The sequence below is a fragment of the Mauremys reevesii genome, linkage group 26 (genome assembly GCF_016161935.1).
Source record: "Mauremys reevesii isolate NIE-2019 linkage group 26, ASM1616193v1, whole genome shotgun sequence".
Classification (NCBI taxonomy): Eukaryota; Metazoa; Chordata; order Testudines; family Geoemydidae; genus Mauremys; species Mauremys reevesii.
Window position 1 is genome coordinate 2249863 of NC_052648.1, and position 12538 is coordinate 2262400.

The 12538-nt window shown below is 49.4% G+C and overlaps 1 protein-coding gene across 2 annotated transcripts in view; it reads left to right on the forward strand.

Moving 5' to 3' along the window:
* Window positions 1–12103, forward strand: part of SLC25A42 (solute carrier family 25 member 42) — a 28678-nt gene extending 16575 nt beyond the window's left edge. For both annotated transcript variants that reach the window (XM_039515890.1, XM_039515889.1), the window contains exons 3-8: window positions 1574–1685; window positions 4117–4142; window positions 4976–5142; window positions 5820–5936; window positions 6552–6703; window positions 7076–12103. In XM_039515890.1, the coding sequence (XP_039371824.1) occupies window positions 1574–1685; window positions 4117–4142; window positions 4976–5142; window positions 5820–5936; window positions 6552–6703; window positions 7076–7401 (900 nt within the window). In that variant the 3' untranslated portion in view covers window positions 7402–12103. The remainder of the gene's footprint in view (window positions 1–1573; window positions 1686–4116; window positions 4143–4975; window positions 5143–5819; window positions 5937–6551; window positions 6704–7075) is intronic.
* The last annotated feature ends 435 nt before the right edge of the window (window positions 12104–12538 follow it).

A 12538-nucleotide genomic window follows, 5' to 3' on the forward strand; every position in this document is an offset into this window, starting at 1 on the left:
CTGCTTTCCTGACAGTTCATTGCCTTCAGTGTTTAACACTTTCGCTTGCTTTCTGCGCACGTAATATGAAAAGCAAACTGCACTCGACATCTGAACCATGTAAGGAACCCAGCTATTTCCTTTGCCGTGATCTCGCAGGAGAAACTTGTCTTGCCTCATGCTTCTATGATGTTGGGGCCAGTTTGGAATAACGCTGTGGTGTCCCTGGAAGTGCAGGTCGAAAATAAAACAAGAAACTTGCTTCTCCATGCACTCCCTATCCGTGGCCCCACGAAGTCGCGGGACCTCCTGGTCAACCTCCTCCTCGCCCTGGCAAAAATGGCCATCTACGTGACCAGGGAGAAGCGGTTGGCCAATGGAGACTCCTGTGACTGTGGGGCTTGTTTCCGATCCTTAGTCCGTTCACGTCTCCAGGCGGAGTTCCTCTGGGCGGCGTCTTCTGGCTCCCTTGACGCCTTCGAGGAGCAGTGGGCGCTGTCCGGGGTTCTCTGCTCAGTGTCCCCGTCAGGCTCCCTTCTTATGACCCTTTGACCACACTCCTGTCCCTGTTCTTTTATTAGTTGTCCCCTGCAATTAGTGGGTTTTTGAGGCCCTGTGGAAGCTCCCCTTAGGCTGGGGGGGGGTTCCGTTAGCATGGGGTGGGCTTTGTCCGCCCCGTTTCCCGGAAACCCAATAGATACTTGGCTTAAATCAGGAGGGGGCAGTGCTTTTCATGGTAATCTTAGCAGGAAAGGGACAGGCCACCTTATGGGTAAGAGGTCATTGACTTTGGAACTTTGTACCCTGCTAGCTAGTGTTCATCTTTATTCTTCAGGGTCCAGCTGAATTTCTGCTTTGGCGTAACTGGCATTTTGGGGGTTGTATTGGAGTTTCTGAAGCCCTGACATTGGTTTCCATTTGTCCAAGCCTCTGTGAATAAAAGGCTTCACTAAAGAAACTGAGCTGCAAAGAACTGCCAGTTGCTGTTTCCCACATGTTGAAATACTATTTAAGCAAATGTTCTCCCAAGAGCCCTGAGACAGTTGTACGAATGTCCCCATTGTGCCCGGCTTTTAGCCTTAAACCGTCTACCCGCACACAGCTTTTACCTGGGTTTATACGTGCTTTGAATCCAGGCTTCCTTACCTGGTGGGTACATAGATTAGAGCCAGGACTTCACTTTACCACAGGCTCTAACCCATCTGCTTTGCAGGGTGGGTGCAGATTGTAACCTGGGTGCTCATAGCCCTGAAGGGGTTAGGAAGGACAGACAAATTCTCCTATAATGCACTAGGAAACAATTCGTAGAGCAGCTTAGTGCAGCACTGAGAACCTTGAGACAGGCTTTAGGATTTTCTGGGGCTAACCGGGGTTAGTGCAGCACCAGCAGGGATGACTCGAGTGTGGCTTAGCAGCAGGGACAGTCGCACCCAGTGTGGCTAACTCTGGTTCCCATATCTCAGTGCTCAGACCTCTGCCGTGCAGGCATACGCTTAGACGCTATGTACAGAAAAGTTGGTTTGCACCCCAGTCACCTAACTGTGTCCCTTCATTGAGCAATGTAATATGTTCTGTGTTGTTGGTTTTTCCCTAGGGGCGCCCGGAGAAAAGGAAAGTGATCCACTCCCTGATGTCTGGTGCATTGGCTGGTGCTGTCGCAAAAACAGCAGTAGCGCCACTGGATAGGACGAAAATCATATTTCAAGGTGAATGCTGTGAGCCCTTGAGAAAGCAGCCAGCTTCTAAAAGAACCGAGTGCCTGTTATCGCCTGTCAGCGGTACAGCTGATCTGTGCTCTGACGTTTTGCTCTTCCTAAACCTGCAGAAAACCCTGTGCGGCTTTGACAGGAGCACGAGACCTTTGTTTTCTGCTTGGGATACAAGTCCTGATCCCGAGAGGTGACAATCAGCCACAGATCTCAGTTAGGATTAAGCCCATATGTCTGGATCCTATTCCCGTTGTCATAGGGATTTTGCCATTTACTTCTGTGGTGTAGGACTGAGCCCACTGTTTCTCAGTGGAAGATGAGCTTGTGGGTGTGGGTCTGGCATGCTCTTATCGTCTGTGGGCGGGAGGGAGGTTCTCGAAACATATAGCAGCCATGCATTGTAAGGTGTTGCAGTTAAAACTGAAGGGGGGGTGTGATGCCATTTTGAAGACTTGGCGTAATTGGGTTTCCGTGTCTGGGCTTTGTGAGACTGTTCAGGTTGGAGACGTACATTGAAAAGCACAAAGATGCTATTGGGCTCCATAACCTCAGGGAATGTGGGAAGGAGGGAATGGGGACATGGTGAAAATCAGAAGGAAGTAAATAGACACCTGGGGTTTCCTGTTAAAGGATGGGTAAGTAGAATGTGTTTACTCAAACTTACATTAATTTTTCAGTAGAAATAAACAACTTGATCTAAAATTATTGTGGTTGCAAGTTAAATCAATTGTACAGACTGCTTCAAGAGTCAGTGAAGTAGAGGCCAAAATATCTGGCTCTATACTACAAATCCCTTTCACGTCCCGTATGCTGAATGTGCACAACTGAAAACCCAAGTTCAGCTGCTTTGACTAGAAAATCCTCATGCATTTGATCAGAACTGGGAGCATTTTTATCATCTGTCAGATTGTAGCTATAGGCTGATAAATCCCTGTTTCAGTGCAAGAACTACCCAGGAATATTAAATATTACGTGTGTGTGTGCGCGTGCAGTAGACTTTTAGAGAGGCCAAGGATTTAAATCTGGTTTGCATCTCAGATTAAATGAGTTTGTTAGATTTAATCTAATCCTTAAATGTGACTTCATTTTGAGGCGATTTGACTTGATCATCAATACGTGCTTAGCAGAGGCCCCTACCTGGAATAGCAGGGGGCTGCAGGCCAGGCCTGAAGTGCGTCAGCAGAGCTCATGTAGGTAGGTGGGGGAGAGCTGAGAGCTAGGATAGCCAGGGTGACTCTAGGTTGGGCTAGAGGTGCATTGGCAGGGTTGTGTGTAGCTTAGCACCTGCCTGCACTGTCTACCTCACTGAGATGAGCCCTTCACTGCACCTGTTTGTCTTTCAATAAGATCCAAATTTAGAGCTGAAGGGTGTAATAGGAGCTGGAGAATAGGGGTGAGTTTGCAGCTATCTGTACAAATCACCATTAACTTGTACAGGCCTATGTTTTATAAAAAGCCAAGGACTCTGTCCAGTTAATCTCTCTGCAGAGGAGGCAAATGATATGATTAGAAACTATCACTTCTGGCTAATCTCTTGGTCTCCAGCAGAGTTTCCTTCTCTCTCACTGTCTGGAGGTTTTAGCTGGCAGTTGCTTTCCTATCCAGGCAACTGGAAGCAGCCTTGGGCCATCTGAGCTACAAAAGTTACCTTGTGTGGCAGCCTGCTGTTGAGAGGGCAGAAATGCTGGTTCTACTGCAGTGGACATTTGCAATAAATAGTTTCAAGTTTCCAGACAGCACTCAGCAGATGAAGGTTTCTTCCTCAGCAAGCATACAGCGCCTGCTAGTTACTGTGCGGCTGCTCACAGATCTTGTGGCACATAAGCCGATCTCTCAGGTTAAGAGTCGAGCATATTTTAACAGATCCCTTCCATGCACAAGTTACAAATGGAGGCCACCATCCTGCACAGGGCAGGACTTCAACGGGACTCCATGCAGGAGGGGGGACCCCTGCCTGGAGCTCATTGCAAGACTGGGCGTAATTTCTTTTCTTGCAGCTGTTCAAAGTTTTGACCACATTCCTTTAACTGTGTGACGTGCAAGGTATTTGGAGACGAAATTCCAGGGTGTTTAAATGCTCCGTTCCAATAACACTCCTATTGCAGATATAAAACCGGCTACAACAAGACAAACAACGAAACCTTGTTTCTTTAGCAATCCGGCACCTTCAGCAGCTGCTTTCCAGTTCCTGACAGATTTGTAATCCTCTCAAGGCCAGGCAACAGTCACATGCAAACAAGTTTTCACTACGTTGCTCCTTTATGCAACTTACGACTTTTAAGAAATAAAGGCTCGATAACAGCTTGCAGCTACTGTGGTACCAGATTCATCCCCAGAGTTTTTACTCACTAAATTGCATGGCCATCGGACTCTAGTTCAATGTGTAGCGAGTCCTCACCCTAATGTTCTTCTCTTTTCTTTTTTTTAGTGTCTGCAAAAAGATTTTCTGCCAAGGTGAGGCGCTGTCTGTCTCCTGTTGACCTAAAGGGTTTGATTAATGGCACCAATAGTAATAAAAGTGCCTTCTGTTGTATTTAACTGTCTGGCTTGAATTTTATTAGCAGTGTTTATAGTGAACTAGCAGAGAGGAAAAGGTTTGTAACGGTGTAACTGATAATCTTGCCCCAAGGAGCACGGTCGTCTTCATACCGGTGTACAGCACCTTGCCAAGTGTCGGCCTTATACTTGTTCTGGGCCTAGAGATGCTAATGCGCTACGGATAATCAGTTCTTCATCCGGTGGCACCCGGGGCTCCACCTTGCTGGGCACGATGCGATATTGTGGATTTCCCCCACCCGACGTTATCACTCAGACAGCAGTGGAATTGTTTAAGATTATTGCACAGTTGAGTTCGGGCAGGCCCCCTCCCTGTGGTTAGCAGACTGCTTTACGATGTCTGTGCCAGGTGGATGCTACAGATAGTCTGTGCTGATATTTATAGTCCCCCAAACCTATTGATTTGGGTTGAAAAGTGGTCTGGGCAGACATTGCTCCAGCACTGGAAGAGGAAACTAAAAGGCACGTCTGAGCCCTTTGACTCTTCCCAGCTTTGCTTGTGTCTGATTCTCTTTGAAAAGACGCTTTTCGTGTCCGAGAGACACTGATGCTCTAGTTCTGTGTATCCAGGGCACAGCCCAAAGGAGTGACTGTCTTCCCACCTCGTTGTGGCCAAGGGATACCAACTTGCTTCCTCCCGCTGGAGACGTTCTGGCTGCATCCTAGGTGAAGAGTGGAAAGCGTCTCCTCCTCTCACCTTCGACCCCGTTCTTGTTTTCTGTTGCATGCAGGAAGCCTATAGGCTGATCTACCGCACCTACCTCACTGAGGGCTTCTTGAGCCTGTGGCGCGGGAACTCGGCCACGATGGTCCGGGTGATCCCTTACGCTGCCATCCAGTTCTGTGCGCACGAAGAGTACAAGCAACTCCTGGGAAGCTACTACGGCTTTCATGGAAAGTAAGATGCTGCTGGTGTTGAGCCTTGTCCTGGGAGCAGAGTCTGACTGTTGGTGGGAGGGGTTGTGTGGACTGGAGGGTTGTGGGAATTAGGATTGTTATGTAAGTGACGGTGCCTCTGGGCTGTGGGAACCTATCGCTGATCAGCAGAGAGTGTTGCTGCTCAGCTTGAACGCTGTCCTGGTGGAGAGCCCTAGAGCGCCGTGGGGCAGGAGCTAAGCAGTGTGGGGAGTCCCTGCTGCCTAGAGTCTGGATTGTGTCCCAGACAGATTCCCTCTGGCTGATAAGATCCTGCCTTCTAGAGGGGTGAGCAAGGAGTGGCCCAGAGAGCGTTGGGGGTTAGCACTCGGTGCTGCCAGGTGGGCAGGACGAAGTGTCTGTCTGCTTCCAAGAGAAGCAACAGGGTGCAGCCTCCCTAGAACGCTGAAAACCAAACACCCTGCACTTTAGTGCATGGCTGCTTGCTCCCTTCTCTGTGCTGTAGGGCAGATGGTGTCTGAAAGACCCGAATCAGGCTTGCTGCAGCCCCCAGCCTGTCATCAGCATCAACCTGCCCCCCAGTAAGACTAGCTGCTGGAAGCCAGCTCAGTGTATTGGGGGGAGGAAGCCTAAGAAAAATCACCATCTTTATTCTGTGCAGGTGTGATCTGTTTGGTTTTGTCTCCCTCTCGACTTTAGAACATTGACTCCTTTACCCAGATTCATTGCTGGTTCGCTGGCAGGTACAACAGCTGCCATGTTAACCTACCCCTTGGACCTGGTGCGAGCTCGGATGGCTGTCACGCCGAAGGAGATGTAAGTGGTTAATGGGAATGGGTGTAAGCGCCTGGGATGCAGGTGGATGGTTTTGAAGGTCACATGGTTTTTAATCCAACTTTCTGGCTCACGCCTTGCTCTAAGCTTTTGGTGTGACTCTGGGTTCGGTGTGACAGCCTTGGGAATCGGCAAGCGACCTGGGTGCTGCAGGTGGTCCAGTGGCCTTTCTTCTCCAAAAGGAGATTAATAGATTCCAAGGCCATCTAGTCTGACCTCCTGTGTAACACAGGCCAGAGACTTCCCCACAAGGTCAGTATTCAAACAGTGATCAGCTCACAAGTGAGAGGTACCTCATGTGCTGGCTTGGTACAGAGAGTAGTGTCAAACTGGCCTCCTTCAGGAGAGGCCCAACCTGACGACCTCTGCTAGGTCAACAAGTCACGAACAAATGACCACAATAAAGCTGTTGGAAAGAGCTGGCTCTTAAGCAAGTCCCTTCTGAGCTCCTCTGTCCTACGCTCAGAACTGAATGTTGGTGGACTTCTCCAGCTGAGCAAGCCGGTTAACTGTAGGTCCCCCAGAGAGGCAGGTAGGAAGGCCACTGGTAATGCTTCCAGTGCAGGCAGTAGTGTCTGGGGATCTGTGTTTCGACAGGTACAGCAACATCCTCCACGTCTTCGTCCGAATCTCCCGGGAAGAGGGGCTGAAGACCTTGTACAGGGGCTTTGCACCCACTATCCTTGGGGTGATCCCGTACGCCGGACTTAGCTTCTTCACCTACGAGTCGCTGAAGAAACTGCATGCAGGTAAAGCGCGCTCTGCGTCAGAACACTGACATCCTGGTGATGGGAGCTCAGGCTGGCAGCATCTCAGAGCTTTAGCACTGGGTCATAAAGGGCTTAAAGCTGCCTCCCTGGTTCTGCACCGAAGGCTGTCTCCTCTCTCCTCACCTCTGTCGGACTGGGAAGCAGCAGGATGTGGTACATCATCCCCATTTTATAGCTGAATAAACTGACACTCTGGGCTTGTGTAGGGTCACACTGAGTCAGCTAGTGGAAAAGAATCCAGGATTCCTGACACCCTCTCTGCTGTATTGGCCATTAGACCATGTAACTTTGTAGTCAGGCAGTTACTCCAGGAAGGTATTTATACACTGCCTCTTCCTCTCTCTTTCCCAGATCAGAGTGGGAGAGCGCAGCCATACCCCCTGGAACGTCTTGCGTTTGGTGCCTGCGCAGGCTTGATCGGCCAGTCGGCCTCCTACCCTCTGGATGTGGTGCGTCGGCGAATGCAGACGGCTGGGGTCACGGGACACGTGTACGGTTCCATCCTGCCCACCATGCAAGAGATTATAAGAGAAGAGGGACTAATCCGAGGCTTGTACAAAGGACTCAGCATGAACTGGGTCAAAGGCCCAATCGCAGTGGGAATAAGTTTCACGACCTTTGATCTTACCCAGATCCTTCTCCGTAAATTACAGTTCAGCACTAATATTGAAAGGTAGTGGCGTCCTTCCCAAGTGTAACGGGAGAAGTACAGTGGAAGTGTGTGTGTCTAACAAACCCTAGCATTGTCCCGTTCTGTTAGTGCTGCCCCCACGGCTGAGACTTTACTTTCTGTTTTTTTTTCTTCTTTTTAACAAGCCTCCGAGTTATCGCCAAACCCAGACATGCAACTAACCTTCTTCCCAGGGTTCTCGGTGACAGCGGAGCTGCCTTATCTAGGGTAGCTGCCTCCTTGTGTCTAACTCTTTGATACACACTAAGCTATTGCTGCCTTCTCTCCTGGGCTCGGTGGGTTGATGAGGTGGTGTGGATTATAGAAGAGGGGCTGCCATGCTGCCTGGAGCTGGAAATCTGGGAGGTGAAAGGTGTTCCTGCCAGGCAGTTCTTAGTAACTACACAATGGTAAGCACCCTGGCAAGCAGTATTTCAGTTTGTCTGCAATGAACTGCACATGTGAGTTGAGAGGGTTAATCGCCTTTGAAATGAAACATCCAGGATTTTAGTTTTTTTTATTTTAAAACCATTTTTACTCCAAAATTTGGAGGTAAGCTCTGGCAGGAAGTGTGGAAATGTTCCTCCCTTCAGATATCACTCGTTCTGGCTTTACTTTGTATTCAGCAAAACATCCCACCTCAGCAATGCCCCTTTCTAAAATCAGCAGAGACTGAGAGTTAGGAGATCAGCTTTCAATCTGGAATTCCTGTACCTGTGGTCGTAAACTGGATTCACGTGAAACAGTATTGCTTTCAGGCTACTTTAAAAACCTCTCTATCCGGAGTTGTATTTTTAAAAGCAGCATTTTCAGAAGGATATAGCAGCTTGCAGTATTAAGACTGGAGATTAAGAGGGGGGAGTGTTACATGCTCAAAGTTTTAACCAATAGCTTTCATTACTGTGGTTGTTGCTTAAACTGCAATGTGAGAATAAACTCTGCGGGGGGCACACCTATGAATAACCTTTCAAGGTGGCTGTTTTGAATGGGGTCAATCTCCTCTTTATCTAAAGCTGCTGGCCCTGCTTTGGAACACCCTTGGTGCGCACACGCTCTGTAGATCGTGTCGCCTCAGCTGATTAACTTTGATTTCACTAGCTTATTCTTAGAATTATTCTGGACCAACTTGGCTCGTAGAAAATAGACCCAGTTTGCCAAGAGTCACATAATTGTCACCCACTGGGGATCGTGCCAGGTGTGCCAGTCCTTCCCAGCTGCAAGTATGAAATGAACCCCAAGGCACCTCTTTGAGTGTGGCAGGTCAATGGGAACCAGAGCTTTGAGAGACTTGGAAGGGTGAGTGGCTTTATTTTAAACTTGGAGCACCAGACAGATGGAAGAATTGTCCAGCCTTCTCAAATGACCCCAATGTCTCCCCGCTCCCAGGCAGTATACCCTTCTGCTGCTTGTGGGGAGCAGAGGGTGTAAATAGGTTGTCGTTAAAATCTGCCCCTTCCTGACAGATGTTCATTATTGTTCAAACTTTGTATCGAGTTCATTCGCCAGAATGAAAATAATTGCAATTGGTAAAATTAAACCCCTCTTTTCTTTAGTCTTTGCACTCTCTCTCTTTGGAGCAGAACCTGCCTCTAATGCCAGATATTTTCCTAGTGATTAATGAGAAGCACCTACTCTGGCCCTGGGTTCTTTATCCTCCTGTGGGATTGGCCAGAGTGTCTAGATCCTGGAGTATTGGTGTGCACGTTCTGCTCGAAAGTGTAGTGTCAGTATTGTGCTACCAGCAGGCGCACAGATAGACACCTCACAGAGGTTATGTCCTGACACTTCTGGCTTAAAGGCGATATCCAGTGTAAACTCAGTCTGGTCACGTCAGCTAAGTACAAAGTAATTGAATTTTAAAAAGATTTTTAAGAAACTGGAAACTCTTGTGACAGATGATACAAACGAGCCTAAAAGAACAGCCCTCGCCATTGGTGGGAGGCGAGTCCAGCCAGCGTCAGGTGAGCGAAGTTCTTTATATTGGTGGCAGGCACCTTTGCACGAACTCTGACGCTTTCCTTTCCCCAGTGGAAAAGCTGGTTACTTCTCGGTCTTTCTCCCCATTATTGGATGGGGCTTAGGGGAAGGGGAAGGGGAGGGTGTGTCAAGATGGCAGCATGACGCCCTGAATGGAGATCCCAGAGCAGTGGCACTTCTAACCGCTGTCAGGCTCTCCATGTGCGGAGACTTCCTGTGCGGCGGGTGTGCCCTGGCAGAGGGTGCGCGAGAGGAGACTCCCTTGTCTGCACCGTGGTCAGGGTTAGACGGCATCCTGCTGGGCGGTGACGTGACCACTAGAGGGGGTCGCCCAACTCGGCAGACAGCGAATGAGCTGCACCTGCCGTTTGAAGACGGACTCTCATTTAGGGGCCTGATCCTATGTCCTGAACCCCCTCAGCCCACCCCTGCAGTCAGTAGCAGCGGCGTGTGCGCAGTTCCTTGTAGGACTCTGCCTCTGGCAAAAGGGGATGCGTCCGCGGGGAAAGCCCCAGACTCCGAAATGGAACCGAGTCCTTCTGAGACATCTTCCCTGAGACATCTCCTCCCCCCCAGCCCATTGTATTAAATGTGAGCACTGGTCTGAAGAGAGCCTGGCACCAGAAGTCCTGATGGGCTGCAGCCTTCAGCCACGTAGCTCCTGGGGGTGCCCACTAGGATAGGAGTGAGAACAGTGCAAGGGTGGTGAGAGCTGCCTGTCTAGAAGCCTGGGGTGTCTGTACCAAAACCTTCAAGGCAAGAAGGGAGACTCGAGGGCAGTGCCAGTGTGGAAGTGCTGGACCCAGAGGGGTGAAGAGGGGTTTTTTGTTGTTGGCACTGCAGCTAATTTAAAAACCTCTTTTAGCCAAACCTTTTCCCCGACTGTGTTTAGTCCAGACGCAGACCTGATTTCAGTCTAACCATGTTGGCAGTGGGCTTTGGTTTCTTGAACAATAGGGTTCTTAAAATAACTGTGTGTGTTGTGTATGTTTTAAATAGCTGGTTTTCCCCCTGTTGGATGTACAAGGGGGGAACCCAAAGCGCTTAATGCTTTTATTTTTCTTGCACGAATTAAAACTTGTTCCAAATCGGCTGCCTGAAATGCGGGACCCTGAAGCTTCTGTAGCGTGCTGGGTAGAAGGGGACGGTGCCATGGTGTGTAATGGAATGACCTTCATTTTGGTCCAGGAATCTCCCATGAGTCTGTTCTGTATCCCTCAGAAAGGAGACAAGTCCCATGTAAATCTTTTCTCTTTCTCCCCTCCCGTTTCTGTGGAATTGTTGACCATCTGACCCCAAATTGTGTGACTCTCTTTAAAACTAGACTAGTTAGCAGTCAAACACTGTTCATTTGCGTTTCCTTCCTTCAGCTCCCCTCTACCATAGTCGAGCGCCCTGGGTCCACCACTGGCTGTTTGGGGAAGGCAGGTCTGATGGAGAATATATAACTGGTACAAGTGCAGGTTCGATGCTGGTTCCCAGGACAGTCCAGCATCGGAACCCTCCTTGTTGAATGCCGTGGGGAGAGGTCTCATTTCTAATGAAGATTAGATACCAGGGACGCGTGTTCCTTTGGAAAGTCCTTGAGTATCGTTTGTCCAGTGTGATTCCTTCCCCTCCCCGCTGGATGTGAAATGGCAGCTCCTCCCAGTGTGAACTGGTTGCTGCCTGGGTGGAGAACACTGGGGAGCTGGCTCTTTTCAGAGAGTCCTGAGGGCCAGGTAAGGGGCACTAGTGTGGGAAGCTGGGGAGGCTTTCCAGCAGTGGGGCAAGGCAGAACTTATCCATTTGGTGCAGACCCCTTGCTGCCACTGGGAGTCCTCACTGATCCCTGGACACATGCCCCAAGCAGTCTTCTCTGGGAACACATGGCCGCAGGGCCTGAGAGTGCCGAGACAGGCCAGCAGCAACCAAGGTGGAAGGCAGATGTCTGCGTGCAGAGGACTCTGGGGGGGAAGGGGAATGCTGAGGTGCCTTGGCACTTGTAGAAGTTCACCATCAGTGGAAGTCATGAGGGTGACAGTCCCTGCAAAGCAGGCAGTGGAGTGGGAATATCCATTGATACTTTCATGGTAATTTTTAGAAGCCCAGTCTAGCAGCTGGTCTGAGGAAATGATGGTACGTCTAACTTCACCTGACAGCCGTCGGCCTGGCAGTGCTTAAGTATTACAGGTCTTGCACTGTGGTTGCTTTAACACAGAAGCAGTCAGTGCATTTCGGAAGAAACTTTTTTAACAAGAAGTGCGTGATAAATGGACTTTGCAAGGTAGCACCAATCTGAGAAGTCTGTGGCATCCGGCATCAGTGGGTACAGCATTGGTGGCAAAGGGGACGTGAAATATTGAAGATGAGGAAAAGTTGCATCGAAAACCGTAAATACCTGAATGTAGTTACTTAACTTTTATCCTAGGGCTAATGTGGTATGTTTTGGGCTCAGTCCATGGCTCGGTGTCAGAAATGGAAAAGGCTTTTTCATTGCAATGTCTGGTTCCTCTTACCCGCCCTGTACCCTTTAATGCCGTGTTAAGCAGGCACTCATTGACTGTCTATGCGCAGAGCACAAATGCCTTTTGTAAAGATGTTCTCACCCACTAATGTGTGTCAGACTTGACTGCTTTCTTTGGGTCTGGAGTTCTATTTTAATGCAGTGAAGACACTGTTATATAATGTTTATATATATATTTTAAAATTTGTGCCAAGAGAGGAGTATATTTAATAAAAAATTAACTGACTTTCTGGATTCTCTTTGGGTGTGCTGTGTTGCACCTCTGCCACCAGGAGGCGCAGGTTGCACTCACAATAGGGATTGCAGAACAAAACGGGGGCTCTGTCTCTACCCAATAGAACTGGGGCCAGCGTTGAGGGGGTAAGAAAGTGGAAGCTGTAGCCACCAGCATTGGGCCCGTTTAGCACCTGATTTTCAACAGTGCCCAGCACCAGAAAAGCCCTCGATGCTCTGAGCTCTTCTGAATCCAGTGCAGGCTCAGCCTGCTCAAATCTCTTCTCTCTCCTCCTACAGGACTTAGTCGTCTCCCTTCTCCCACATTGTCCAGCACGATGTGCACTTCAGGTGCTTCCTCTTACACACAGCAGATTCCCGCACCAGACACCGTTCCCTTGCTCATGTTGTCCAACCGGGAGAGCTTCCCTCAGTGGGCTTAGGGCAG